The sequence below is a fragment of the Physeter macrocephalus genome, chromosome 2 (assembly GCF_002837175.3).
Source record: "Physeter macrocephalus isolate SW-GA chromosome 2, ASM283717v5, whole genome shotgun sequence".
In the NCBI taxonomy this organism is placed as follows: domain Eukaryota; kingdom Metazoa; phylum Chordata; class Mammalia; order Artiodactyla; family Physeteridae; genus Physeter; species Physeter macrocephalus.
Genome location: NC_041215.1, coordinates 136,109,334 through 136,123,007, shown reverse-complemented (window position 1 = coordinate 136,123,007; position 13,674 = coordinate 136,109,334). Strand labels below are relative to the sequence as shown.

The following is a 13,674-nucleotide window of genomic DNA, read 5'->3' as shown; positions in this document are numbered from 1 at the left end:
GTCATCAAAATGAGTCCGCTTTGACACGTTGAGTCTTTGTTTTGAAACAGCACTTTCAATCACTGTCTGGATTGAAAATTCAGAAGATTTTCTTACAGAAAGATTCAAGGATCCCAGAAAACTTCATCCTCATTTTCACCCAGGCCGCCAGCCCACCGCGTGTCCTCAGGTGCAGGGAGCAGACGCTCAGCAGGCCCCGCTCTGTCTGGGCCCTGGGGCCAACTCAATTCTCCCATAAGACACGGCTGTGAGGGCTCAGGTCTGGGAGCAAAGTGGATCTGGATCCACAGAAGCTGGAGGGACCAGGGATTCCTTCCTCAGAACCAGGGATGTCAGAGGCCCCTCTGGTCCCTGATGCCTTCACAGAGGAGCCTGTGGGCTGGTCCTGGAGAGGAAACCCGGGTCCAGAGCGGGATGGGAGGTACCCGAGGCCTCAGCCGGTCGGTGCCAGGCCGGACCCAGAACTCCCCATCTGTAGCCCTGTGTCCCCTGGCGGAGCCCGTGTCAAAGGGGTTGGCCCACTGAGCACCCAGTGAGAGTCCTTCATCGTCCCCTTGGCCGCAAACTCGGCCTTGCTCAGGATGAGTGCGAAGGACCGGGGAGGGCCAGCCAGCCCCGCGAGGGGACCCAGTCCAAGGCGGGGGGCTCTGGGCAGGCGCGAGCCACCCGAGTCACTCCAAGTGCTGGTCTTCCTCGCTGAGGAGGCCGCCTGGGGGCGAGCCACCCAAGGGCCCAAGGGCCATCCCCCGAAGTCCCGGCAGGACCCCCGCCCCTGCGGGCCCCCGTCTGGGGACCTTCACTGTGATGAAGAGCCTTTGTTTTGAAGCAAAGCGCCCCAAGAAACGGGGGGAATCCTGGCTTTGCTGCTCACCTCCCTGGGAAGCCCTGCTGCCCCCTCTCCCCCCAGCCCCCAGGCAGGTGGAAGGACCCTCTCTCCTTCCCCCCACGCCCCACCCCCTTCCCTCAGAGCCTCTGTGAGCGCTGCCCTCCTGGGGCTGACACAGAAAAAGCTGGGTCTCCTTTGTCCCCGGAAACAGTCTTTGGAAACAAGGTGCCAACGTAAGGCTGGGGGCAGGGAGAGCAGAGAGCCCACCCGAGGCGGCCCCATGTGCCTGAGGCCCAGAGAGGGTCGGCTGCCGGCCGCGGTCACACAGCTGTGGGACAGGCAGAAGCACGGCCCCCGGGGCTGGGCGCTGACCCCACCTCAGGCCCTTTGCTCTGTGCTGCCCACCCTGCACAACGGCCTCAGCTTCCTGGGCCTCCGCATCACCCTCACCTGTGCAGGTGCTCCAGAAGCCACCAGGGGGACACGCAGCCGGGAGCGGCCAGTATTCAGAGAGCACGGGAGCTCTCTCAAGGCTCCCCCGGCCCTGGGCTCCTTCCTCTGAGGTCTCAGACGCCCCACGGGCAGGAGAGCTGCTTCTCCCACCCATACAGGCTTCCAGAGGCCCAGCCCTTCCCGCCGGTCAGCTCAGAGTTTGGCGTGGTGGCTGCGGAGACCGAGGCTGTGTCCTCTGACGTCCCCTGGTGGCCCGAACCCAGCCCAAGCCCTGGAGGGGACGGCGACACTTTGGTTCACAAACCACAGTGAAAGGGGGCCGTCCCCCGGGGCGGGGGCTCAGCCGGGCCTGCTCCAGGTGCGCCGAGGGGCGGCTTAGGGCTCCTGGGTGGGCCCAAAGGGCTGGGTCCACTTGGAGACGTCCAGGAAGACGGCGGAGGCCCCATGGTAGAGCCAGAGGCGGGGCAGGGCGCCGTGGCGGGTCCAGGCGTCGCGCCTGGGGTCGTAGGCCTCCATCTCCACGTGGTAGTCGCCGTCCATGCCCTGCCAGCGGCCGCCCGTCACGTACAGCTCATCCCCCAGCGGCACCAGAGCCCCGTTCTCGTGCAGGCTGTGCAGGGACTGCACCTGTGGACGGTCCTCGGTCAGCGTCCAGTGGGCGACTGGAGGGTGGTGGCGACGGTGCCCTCGGGGCGGGACGGGGGGACATGCAGAGAGGACGGCCCGCACCCCATCCAGGGCACCAGCACACCGGCTGCCTGGGACCTCATCCCGGCTGCCCCTCCAGGACCCCTCAGACTCTCCCTTCAGTGGAGGGAGCCCACTACTCCCCTCTCCACCCTACGTCTCCCAGGATGATGTTTCCGGCCCCCCCCTTTCTCTCTTAGGCCTGGATTTGCTCACATCTGAAGCTGGGGAGTCAAAGGGGGTGGGAGATGTGGAGGCCTGACCCCAGGGCTCCCTCCCAGGGTGAGGGCTGGGCTGCACCTCTGATTCTCGGCTGTTCTCTCTCCGAGGGAACAGATGTGGCCTCAGCCCTGACAGGTGCCCCATGGGACCCATCGCTCTGCCCCCGCACCCCTTGCCTCGGCCCGTAGCCTCAGGGGTGCCCTGGATGGGGGCTGCGGGGTGAGGGCTGAAGCTGTGGGCCCTTCTGGAAGAGCCTGGGAGGGCAGGAAGAGAGAGGTCTCCAGGTGCAGACAGTGACGGGCGGCAAACCCCCAGGCCTGGGAAGGGCCAAGTGGAGCCCCGCACAGCTGGGACCCAACCCAGAGCCATGCTGTGCGCTGGGACGGACCCGGCCGGCGGGACCCAGGAAGAAAGCGCCAGCCTGGCAGGGTCCTCCCTGCACGTGGTCGGCCGCAGTAATGGGGGCCTCCGGTCAGCGGAGCGCTGACGCCAGGGGACAGCTGCGGTCAGCAGGATCACGGAGGCCTTGCTGTTGCCCTGCTGGCCCAACTGGGGCTGAGGCCACCACGGGCTCCGGGCACTGTCCCTCCTCCTTCTCGGGAAGAAGCAGGGAGAAAGGCCAGGGCCCCACTGCCCCCAGGGGTCCACCCACCTCCCCCTCCCCTGGGCCTGATGGAAGAAGGAGGGAGTAGCGGCAATGGGGGGGATGGGGTGCCTAGGGATGGCTGCTCCCCGCTTCCACGGCTCAGGAGTCCCCTCCCTGGCTTGACCACCCCCAGGGCCGGGAGACTCACTCCCCCTCGGGCCCGGCCAACACCAAGAAGGAAGCGCTGTCTCTGAGTCCACAGGTCCCTGAGTACCCCCCAGCCCCGGCCGAGCCCGGTTTTGCCCCCTGAGGAGGAGGACAGGCGCTGTGTGCTGGGGACAGAGCATCCTCTGTGAGCAGCAGCCCGGGGTCCTCGGCGCGCCCATCCACAGGGGGCCTCTGGGCTCTCGTGTCTCCATTCACTGTCCCCACCTCCCCTGGTGGCGACACCCCCAGAGCCCACCGTCCCCAGGCCTGCTCTCTGCAGGGTCGGGGGTCCGGGGGGGGTCGCCCTGGGAGGTGAGGCTGGCTCACCTTCTGCCACAGGTTGGCCCCGGGGTCGTACACGTAGACCTTCTTGGTGTTGTCCCCCACCAGGTAGAGCGCCCCGTGCAGCGCGGCGCAGCGCGGCGAGGACAAGTACTTGGGGAGGAAGGGCGAGGAGGTCACGCTCCACGCGTCTGCGGGGACACGCCCCAGCCCGGGTCACCCGGCGGCCGTGCGGCCAGGGCTCCCGAGGGCGCCCGAAGCCCGGCACAGAGTCTAGAGCCCAAGCTGGCGCCCGCTGTGCCTTGGGGGTCCCGGCCACCGCTCCTCCCCAGGAGGCCAGATCCAGGCAGACGCAGCAGCCACACAGCTTTCAGTCCCAGGGCTGGGCTTCCCTGTCCCCCGCCCTGGGCACTCTGCCCCCGGCCCCCTATACCTCTAGGCTGGGATGGAGCTGTGGCTCTGAGCTGGTGACCCCCCTTGCCCCCCGCCCCCTTGGTCCCCTGCCTTCCTCGACGGTCCCATCCACCGCTGATGGGGCCGTGGCGGCCCGCGCCCCGCCCCCCTCGGCCTCACCGACCCCTGGGGCCTCCACCCTCCCACTCACTGCAGTGGGATTCCCACCTGTGCCCTGCCCCCGGGTCCCACCCACCCCTCAGCCACGCTGGGAGGGACTGGTGGCCCGGCCCCGGCCCCTCCCTGTGCCCCACGCCCCCCTCTCCCCGACCTGTGGCGGGATTGTAGCACTGCAGAGCCAGGGCGTTGTACTTGCAGGCGCTGGAGCCCACCAGGTAGAGCCTGCCCCGGCAGCCGGCCGCCGAGAAGTTGCTGACGTACTTGAGGGCCGGGCTGATGGGCGTCCAGGTGTCTGTGTAGGGGTCATAGCTCTCCACCTCTACAGCACCCAGAGTGGTGCCTGCAGGGGAAAGGGGTGGAGGCGTCGGGGCTGCAGGGGGCCAGGATGAGGGAAGGTTCCCGGAAACGTAGGGTCTGGGGCTCTGTAGAGGCCGCAGGGACCACCCCGGGTGCCCCAGGAAGGGGAGGGCAGGAGAAGAAGAGGGCACGGCCTTGAGAATTTTACAGAGAGCGAAGCTGGGGCTCGGAGAGGTGAGGGTGTTTGCCCAAGGCCTCACCTCCAGGAAGTGGCATGAGGGTGGGTACCTGGACCCAGGACTGCCCGACTCCAGAGTGGGCAACGGGGCCTCGCGGCGAAGCCCAGACTCGCTGAACCTTCCAGAGCCCAGGGCGCTTGGAGAGGCGCCCGCGGGGCCCCCAGGAGGCCACCACCCCCGACCCCTCACATGGTGGGGTCCTCCCGTGGGAGAGAGGAAGTCAGTGTGGAGGGAGCTTTAGGCAGCGCCTCCGCCCTGGATGTGACAATGACATAGAGCAGCCGTGGGTGGGAGGGCTTCCCGCTCTCCCCGGAGCCCACCTGGGGCTCTGAGAGCCTGGGGACCCTGAGCTGCCCTGGGCCCTACCCCGCGTGCCCTCTACCCTCGGGTCGGGGGTACGGCAGCCACCGAGGGCAAGGGGGCCGGCCAGGACAGGTGGGGCTCCTAGGACGGCCTCAGGGCCAGCTTGTCACCTCCAGAGGCCTTGGGGAACTCCCACATGCATCTCATGCCTCAATATTCATCTAACCGTTAGCGTCTCCTTGCAGCAGCTCTGGGGTGTAAGGGGGATGAGGTGGGCCCTGGGCTCAGGCTGAGGGCGAGGTGTGGGCAAAGGTGACAGCAAAAGGAGGCACGGTGGGTGCCCTCAGCCCAGGGACGTCACCGAGGAGGTGACCCCAAGCTGAGGGCTGAGCCCAAGTTCTGGGGTGGGAGTGGTCCTCCCTGCTGGCAGCCCGAGGCCCCAGCTCCTCAGGGGTCCCTCTTGGGGACTGACTCCTTGTCCTGTTCTTGCGTCCCTGGAGAGCACTGAATCACCCTGGGGCCGGCCACCGAGGCTCGCGTCTGAGCCTCACCCCGGATGCCCAGGGAGCAGGGGGCCCAGGGGTGGGGTCGAGGGGCTCCCAGGGGGCAGAGGGTGAGGAGGGGCCCGAAGGAGGCGGGAGGCGAGGGGAGGGGGCCTCACCGCCAACGGCGTAGATCTCCCCGTTGAGCGCCGCGCTGGCATGGTTCGTGCGGGCCTTCAGCATGGGCGCCACAGGCCTCCAGGCTGCCTCCCTCAGCCGGAAGCACCAGGCCTGCGTCGTGGACCAGGTGTCCGTCTTGGTGCCCCGAGAGCCCCCTGCCGGGAGAGGCTCTGTCCGCTGGGGCGCCCGCCAGCCTGGACTCTCCAGGGTCCCGCCCCCTTCCCCCCACGCCAGGCCTCCGTCCTGCTGGACACTGGGCGGGGGGTGACCGTGGTGGCGCAGTCTCGCCCTGTGACTTGGACACCCCAGAAACAAGCGGGACAAGGTCAGTGGTTTCAAACCTCCACCAGCGGAAGCTTTTTTCTCAATCACACCTTACAAGGACCCCCCCCCCAACGTCTGAGATATAAAACAGAAGACTGACCCCAGCACCCTCCATCACACAGTTCCTTCTGGGGAGGCCCCGGCTGTAGGACAGAACACAGAACGGTTCCCTGCACCCTCGTGTGGATTTTAAATGTCCTTGTTTTCACATGATGGAAAGGTCTGGAAGAGCCTTGACTAAACGGGCAGGGATCCCACTGAGTGGAGGGCGAGGGTTGGTTCTCACGGGCATTAGGTTCAGGGGTCAGATCTGCTCTGTGGATTAAGCTGCTGGGAGCCTGGCTCAAGGCGGGGAGCGCCCGCCTGCCCACCTGTCACGTAGACGTCGTTGTTCAGCACCGCCAGAGAGAAGCCCCACTTGTGGTAGTCAGGGAAGTCTGGGAGCGCCATCCACCTCTCTGGCAAGAAGAGAGAGGGGTCAGGGTGGCTGGGCTCACTGCGGGGGCCTCTCCTCCCCGCTCTAGGGGTGCAGAAATGTCCCCTCGCCGGTGGGGAGGGCCGAGGGGCGGGACTCAGCTGGGGGCAGAGATGGGGGAGGACACCCGGTGGCGTGAGGCTCGAGGTGGCCCCAGGTGCTGCGCGTGCATCAGGCTTGGCTCCTGGGGACCCCTGGAGCCCCACGCTGCCCTCAGAGCCCGGCACCCAGACTGGACACCTGACTGCGCCCAGGGTGTGCCGAGAAGCGGTCCAGGCTGCAGAGGCCACAGGTCTCACCCTGGCCCTGCCGCTGACCCCACGGACCCCTGACGGACCTTTTGGGCCGGAGTCGGGCCCCACCTCAGTCAGATGGGGGGATGGGTCAAGGGGCCTGATCACTATAGCCACAGGTGGGTTATGACACAGGCTTCATGCGTTCACTCATTTCTCATCCGTTCGCTCATCCGGAGCACCTTCCTGCCCACGGCAGCGTGGAGGGGGTCAGACACGGCCACGGGGCAGGCAGGGCGGGTCCAAATCCCAGCTCTCCTGCGCCAGCGGTGTGGCCTTGGATAAACCCCAGCCTCGGTCTCCTCATCTGTAGAATGGGGCTAATTCCCACCTCTCGGGGGCGTGGGGACTACAGGAGACTCGTCTGTCAGACGGCAGCGGCTGTTAAAAGCACGGTCCCTAGTGTGAGGGGTGGGGTAATGGCTCCACGAAGCCACGTGAGGTAAACCGAAGCAAGAGATGAGAAGCGCTTTGAAAAAACCAAAATGAGGCAGTAAGTGTGGGAATGGTTAAGTCCTGTAATGGACACATTTTGGGTGCTTGTGGGAGGCTGTGGGAGAGACCTGGGCCTCGGAGATGTCCCTGGGGGGACTTTGTTGACTGTTTACGACAGTTTTCAGGACATGTGAAACCCCAGGCTTCGCCGGGTGCCTGCCCGCTGGGCAGGGACCGCGTGTCCCCCTGACTCATGTCTGTGTCACCCCAGGGTGGGGACTGCCCAGCGGCCACCACGCCTCTGCCTGCCAGTGACCCCTGCCCCCCCCACCCGGGGGCTGAGGGACAGCTGCTCCCGGGCTCAGCTCCTGACGTCAGCCCCCAAATCCCTTCTCGTCAGCCCCCAACTTGGGACAGCCGGCCTTGGACTTCCTAGAGCCCGCCAGCCGCTGGCGCCATGGGGGCGGTGGCCACCTGCCGAGCGGCCCCAGGACAGCGGCCAGCTCCTCAGTGCTCTCCAAAGAGCTTCCTGGGGCCAGTGCGGCCCCTCCACCGCCCTGCCACCCTCTCAACCCTGCTTTCTTGTGGGTGGGGGAATGTGACGGGGCTCCCGGGCAGGAGAGGGCCCATCCAGACGGCAGGCCTGGCCCCTCTTCCCATTGGCCCCTTGTTACAAAGGCCATCTCACAGATGAGGAAACCGAGGCTCAAGGAGGAGGATGACCCGCTCAAAGGCCGGAGCCAGAGCCCCACTGGGCCGACCCAGAGCCCGAGCTCTCACTCCCCAGGCTGCCTGCACCCCCCGCCCTCTGGCCTCCCCCCCGGGACCTGGTTCCACTGGGCGCACAGGGCAGGGATGCCAAGAGGAAGCAGCGGTCAGGCCGCCCTCGCACTCCGGCCAGCGGCCACCTTCCCAGGCTATGCCGTCTGGGCGGTAGGACCCTTTACCCAGGGCCCCGGGGCCCAAGGTTAGGGCTGTGGCTGGAGGCAGAGGGGGCCGCAGCGCCCCCCACGGTCAGCCCCCTCCCCTGCGGGGGCCCCGGTTTCCTCCGCAGCCCCCATCCCGCCCCCGCGAGGCCGGTGGGCGCCCCGCTCTCTGTGCCGCCCGCGTCGGGCTGCGGGGACAACAGGGCCCGTGCCCTGGGCGCCGGGACGGGCACTCACTGGCCTCGGGCTGGTAGAAGGCGAAGTTGCCGGGGCGGGGAAGCGGCTGCTCGGCGCCCTCCTCCTGCTCCTCTTCCTCCAGCGCCCGCCCGCCTACCACCACCAGCACCTCCTCCGGCTCCCGCGGGAGGCCCAGCAGCGCCTGTGGGGCCGGGAGGGCTGGGGTCAGAGGCGCCGGGGCGTCTGGGGGCAGCCGTGGGTCCTCCGCGTGGCCCTGTGCCAGGGCGGGCCGGGCGGCAGCGCGTGCGCGCCCGGGGGTGCTTGCCGTGGGTGTGCGCTCACACGCACACGTGCACACGCCGTGCCTGCCGCGGGCCGGCGACGGAAAGCAGCGCTCGGGACCGGAGAGGCGGGGCAGCAGGTCCTGCTGGCTGGGAGCGGCCCTCACCCGCCCTCGGGGCCGAGGCCCGTACGTCTCCCCAGCCCCCCTCCCCCCGGAGCCCACGTCGCGCTGGGATGGCCCAGCAGGGAGTGCTGGGCCGCTCCTACCTGGGAGGGTAAGCGGCCAGCGCCCAGAGCTCCCAGGATCCCGGGGCCCCACCGTCTCTCAGACCTGCCCTCCCACCACCCGCAGTCACAGGCCGACCACCTAGTGGGCTGCAGCACGAGGCCGCCCTCGGGGCCCGGCGGGGCCCGGCGGGGCAGCGGTTAGCATTTGCCGCCATTTGCCACCGCACACCCCGCCGCTGGCCTGAGCCACGCCTTTGTCCCCTGACCTGGCTCCTAAGAAGTCCTCCCGAGCGAGGCTGCCCGGCAGCAGACAGACTTCGCCTCCCCTGGCCCGTCGCTGCATTAGGACCTGTCCACCCACCTGGCCCACCTCCAGCACGGATAGGAAATTGCGCCCGATAAACGCTTGAGCAGCTTCCTAAGGGGCAGGTGGTGGCCGGCTGCCCCGCCTGTCCGTGCTCCTCGCCTGGGCACGAGCTGTGCCACCTTCCTGTACCATTTCCCCCTTGCCAAGCTCCTTTCCTCCCTCGAAAGCCCAGCTCAGATGCTGCCTCCTCCAGAGAGCTCTCCGTGACTGCCTGACCCTCTGAGGGTGCCCACAGTCCAGCGCTGGGCCAGCGCCCAGAGCTCCCAGGATCCCGGGGCCCCACCGTCTCTCAGACCTGCCCTCCCACCACCCGCAGTCACAGGCCGACCACCTAGTGGGCGGGCTCCTGGCTGGCTGCAGCACGAGGCCGCCCTCGGGGCCCGGCGGGGCCCGGCGGGGCAGCGGTTAGCATTTGCCGCCATTTGCCACCGCACACCCCGCCGCTGGCCTGAGCCACGCCTTTGTCCCCTGACCTGGCTCCTAAGAAGTCCTCCCGAGCGAGGCTGCCCGGCAGCAGACAGACTTCGCCTCCCCTGGCCCGTCGCTGCATTAGGACCTGTCCACCCACCTGGCCCACCTCCAGCACGGATAGGAAATTGCGCCCGATAAACGCTTGAGCAGCTTCCTAAGGGGCAGGTGGTGGCCGGCTGCCCCGCCTGTCCGTGCTCCTCGCCTGGGCACGAGCTGTGCCACCTTCCTGTACCATTTCCCCCTTGCCAAGCTCCTTTCCTCCCTCGAAAGCCCAGCTCAGATGCTGCCTCCTCCAGAGAGCTCTCCGTGACTGCCTGACCCTCTGAGGGTGCCCACAGTCCAGCGCTGGCCTTTCTCATGCTGCCTTAGGTGTGTTTCCAGGTTTGTCCCCACCAAGCCGTGGGCTCCTTCAAGACGGGTTGGGAATGACCACTTCCGGGGTCCCTCTCCCCTCGCGTCCAGGGTATGGCACACACGGGGCTGCGACCTGTACTTGGGGATGAACTGCGACCCCCTCACAGGTAAGCGGCCCAAGGGAGGCAGAGTTGCAGGGTTGGGGACACCCCTGTCATACTGTCCGTCCCCATGCCGGTGGGGTTTCTGGAGCTCCTCTCCCCGCTCCCCACCCGTCACTCACCCTCTCGTGGCCCTGGGACAGGGCCTCCCGACAGGCCTCCGACTCCCGGATCAGCGGCTCCGTGGCCAGCAGCTGCTGCACGCGGGGCCGGGGCACGGCGTCCAGGTGCACCAGGCCGAGCAGCTCGGGCAGGTGGGTGGCCCGGGCCTGGGGGTCGTGGCGCACCCAGCGCAGCAGGGCCTCCAGCCGGCTCTGCTCCGGCTGCGCCTGCAGCAGGTCGCCGGCCAGACAGGTGGCCAGCCGCTCCTGGGACAGCTGCAGAAACTCATCCTCCTGTGCCACGGCCTCAAAGTTCTCCCGCAGGAAGGCCCAGGCCTTGGCAGCCACGCCCAGCAGCCCCTGCCGCTCCCCAAACTCGCAGATGCCGAGGCAGTTGGTGGCATCCAGCTGCTGCTGCAGGTAGCGGCCGCAGACCCTCTGCGCGGCGGGGAAGTGGAGGCACGCGGCCGTGCGGGTCAGCGCCTCCACGTTGCCCTGGGTGATGGTCAGCCGGCCCGTGTACACGAAGTCCACCAGCTGCGCCACCGCGGCAGGCTCCACGTCCCTCAGCTCCACGCGCGCCGAGAAGCTCTCGGCGAAGTCGCCCGCGAACATGGCGTGGAAGTAGGGGCTGCTCAGCGCCAGGAGCCCCCGGTGGCAGGGCAGCTCCCGGCCCCCCACCAGCAACGTGACGTCCGCTAGCTTGGGCTGGGAGCGCAGCCGCCGCAGGCCGTCCAGCATGTCCTGGGCGTGCGAGGGCAGGTGGAAGTCCAGGTCGTCCATGTGCCACACCATGACTGCGCGGCCACCTACTCGCGGGCGTCCCCACGGCTCCTAGGGAGGGGAGCCCGCACGGTCAGCCACGGGGACGGTCTCGTCGGCCCGAGTCACCCATCCACCCGGCCGTCGGTCCGCGCATCAACTATGTGTGAAGCGCTTCGCCCAGCCTCTCACCCGAGCCATCCCCACAGCCCTGGAAGGCAGCCAGTGTCTTTCCCAGGTTACAGTGAGGAGGCCGAGGCTCAGAGAGGGCAGGAGACCTAGCCGTGGTCAAGCGATCCGGGCAGGCCAGGCCAGCAAGAGAACCAAGCCTCAGCCCCCCTCCATACCTCTGCGCTACGCAGAACAGACCTCCTGGAGCGTGGGGATCCCTGTGGCCCCCAAACCCCCAGGTGGCCTCCTCTGCTCCCAGATCCCACCTTGCTGGGGAGGGCGTCGGCATTTGGCATTTGAATAGTTTCTGCCCCATGGGTCCTCCCTGGCCATGACCTTGCCGGGTGACCTTGGGTGAGCCACGCCCCTCTCCGATCCCAGCTTCATCTGCCCATTAAGAGGCTGGCGGTGAAAGGGGCCGAGGGGTCACGGCCCTGCGGCAGCTTGTGCTGTCACGGTGCCCTCCATGTGCCAGGCCCATCCTGAGCTTTGCACAAATACTCATCACTCAGCCCTCGCCGCAACCCCGAGAGCCGGGTGCTGTTTGAGTCCCTTTTACAAGTGGGGAAACAGAGGCAAAAAAGGCTCAGGTCGCTTGTCCAAGACCACACAGCTCAGACGTGGGGGAACCAGGCTCGGGGGCCTAGGCCCTGAACCCCCAGGTTACACGTCGCTGGGCGTAGGTTGGTAAAGATAAGCAGGCAGGGCTTCCCTGGTGGCGCAGTGGTTGAGAGTCCGCCTGCCGATGCAGGGGACACGGGTTCGCGCCCCGGTCCGGGAGGATCCCACGTGCCGCGGAGCGGCTGGGCCCGTGAGCCGTGGCCGCTGGGCCTGCGCGTCCGGAGCCTGTGCTCCGCAACGGGAGAGGCCACAACAGTGAGAGGCCTGCGTACCGCAAAAAAAATAAGCAGGCAAAGGAAACTTTCTGGAGGGCGGTCACCGTTCAAATTGCCTGATTCAGCAAATCCTTTTCTGGGCTTATTTAACGATGTGCATATTTCTTTATGATCTTCTGATATTTTTGCCCTAAGAAAACCGCCCCAGAGAAAGTTCTGCACAGGTGATCTCACCCCGTTACCATACAGCAAAAAAGCTGTCTGTCCACCAGGGGGCAGCTTCGGACCCATCAAAGCGAAGGCCAGGGCAAAATGCTGGGTCGACCAAGAGCCATCAAAGTGACAAAGCCCCATAAGGAGAACCGTGCACCACGGATGCCCCGGGGCGGGTGTGCTGTTGGTGGGAGCTTAAGCAGGGAAGCACCCAAGGAACCCACCTAGGGGCCCAAGGACCTGCCTGGGCTCTGCCCAGACAGGACTGGTAGGGAGCCCTGGTCAGTGTCCATCCTGCCTGACCCAGCGGTCTCTCTGGCCAGGATGAAGGCGGCCCTTCCCTCCCGGGCGAGCGCAGGAGATCGGTCAGGCGGCCACCACCCCCAGGCCTCGCATTCCCCTCATTGTTGTGTCCCCGTTCTGCGGGTATTGCAGCCCCGGGGACCAGCGGGCCGGGGCGCCCAGCACCTTCCCGTGGGGCCTCAGGTTGTCTGCTGACACCTGCTGCCCCGCGGTTCCAGCAGGAGGGCGGGCGCTTCTAGAGGGTCTCAGAGCGTCCACCCAGTGCCTGCCAGGCCAGGAGAGAGGAGGCCAGAGTGGGCAGGACACCGAAGGGCCTTAACCCAGCTCTGGCCAGGGGCTGGGTGCTGTGGCCCTGGCTGCAGTCAGAGGTGTGGTCCAGCCTCCCCCGGCCCACCGTCGCCCTCTTCCCCAGCCAGGACCTGGAAGGAAGCAGGCCCTCTGAGCCCCTACCCCGCGCTGAGGGGCCTGGCCTAGCCAGTGTGCAGGGGCTCTCCAAAGCACCCAGCGCTGTGACCTACAAGCCCACTGAGCTGTCCCACTAGAACCCACCCTCCCCTTCTGGTCCCGGCCCTGGTCCGCACCTCCCCTTCCCATCTGCCCCCCCAGCCCTACCTCTCAGTCGGCACCTGGACCTTGTCTCAGAACTCAGGCTGGAGAGCAGGACTGCGCAGCCGGCCGAGGGGTATGGAGGGCCTGCTGGGATATGGCTGGGCTGGGCTGGGCAGGGTGGCCACGTGGGGATGGAAGGGTATTTTTAGCCTCTGTCAGTGTCGGGAGGGAGGGAGGGAGGGAGGGTGGCCAGTGGGGGAAGGAGAAAGGTGACAGCTCTTCCCTGGCTGTCCTCTCTGAAAGCCCACACTGGCCTGGAGCCTCCTGTGACTCCCTGAGCCGGGACAGATGGCAGGAAGCACCCCAGGGCAGGGGCGAGTCTGGGCTTAACGCCCTCCTAGTGGTGTGTGGCTGACGGCGGGGGCGGGGGACGGCTCCCCCCACTTCTGTTTCTTCATCTGCAAGAGGGGGACACGGGGAAGCCTGAGCTGGGGACTCAGGGGCCACACGGAGCCCCCAGTTCAGGGCTTGGGTGTCCTGAGCACCCAGCAGGTACCAGCTTCCCTGTGGTTATTGACAGGTGCCCACATGGCCTCTTATTCTCCGTCAAGTGGGAAAAAGTTATAATCATGAAGAAATGTGGGTTGCTCAGCAAAGACTTTCAAAACCTGGGGTCCCTGGTGGCGAGGAGTCTCGGTGATAAAGGAGGGGCCCAGAGAGCTGCCCGCCAGGCTGGTAACAGGGTCGTGGGATCCCAAGGATCTGTCCCCTCGTATTGTGGCCTTGGCCTGCCTGCCCTGCTGTCTTCATTAGCCGTGAGCATCAAAGACGGCTAAGAAATGGGATCGTCTACAAATACAGCAGCGGCGGCTCGCAGCCTCCCCGGAGTGGGGAGTCCCTGACGTCTGG

The 13,674-nt window shown here is 67.0% G+C and overlaps 1 protein-coding gene across 4 annotated transcripts; it reads right to left on the bottom strand.

Moving 5' to 3' along the window:
• Nucleotides 1-33: 33 nt before the first annotated feature.
• KLHL30 (kelch like family member 30) lies at nt 34-13,049 on the bottom strand. 4 transcript variants are annotated; one of them, XM_028483098.2, is made up of 8 exons: nt 12,829-13,042; nt 9,953-10,765; nt 8,028-8,169; nt 6,033-6,119; nt 5,337-5,492; nt 3,988-4,206; nt 3,309-3,454; nt 34-1,906 (listed from the first exon to the last, which is right to left on the bottom strand). In XM_028483098.2, the coding sequence occupies exons 2-8, from the start codon at nt 10,724-10,726 to the stop codon at nt 1,655-1,657; spliced, it is 1,776 nt and encodes a 591-aa protein (XP_028338899.1). In that variant the 5' UTR covers nt 10,727-10,765; nt 12,829-13,042; the 3' UTR covers nt 34-1,654. The 4 variants fall into 4 exon arrangements, with proteins under 4 accessions (XP_028338899.1, XP_023980513.1, XP_028338891.1 ...); XM_024124745.3 differs by having other exon boundaries at nt 3,988-4,176; nt 12,829-13,039; XM_028483090.1 differs by lacking the exon at nt 34-1,906 and having other exon boundaries at nt 1,913-3,454; nt 12,829-13,049.
• Nucleotides 13,050-13,674: the final 625 nt, after the last annotated feature.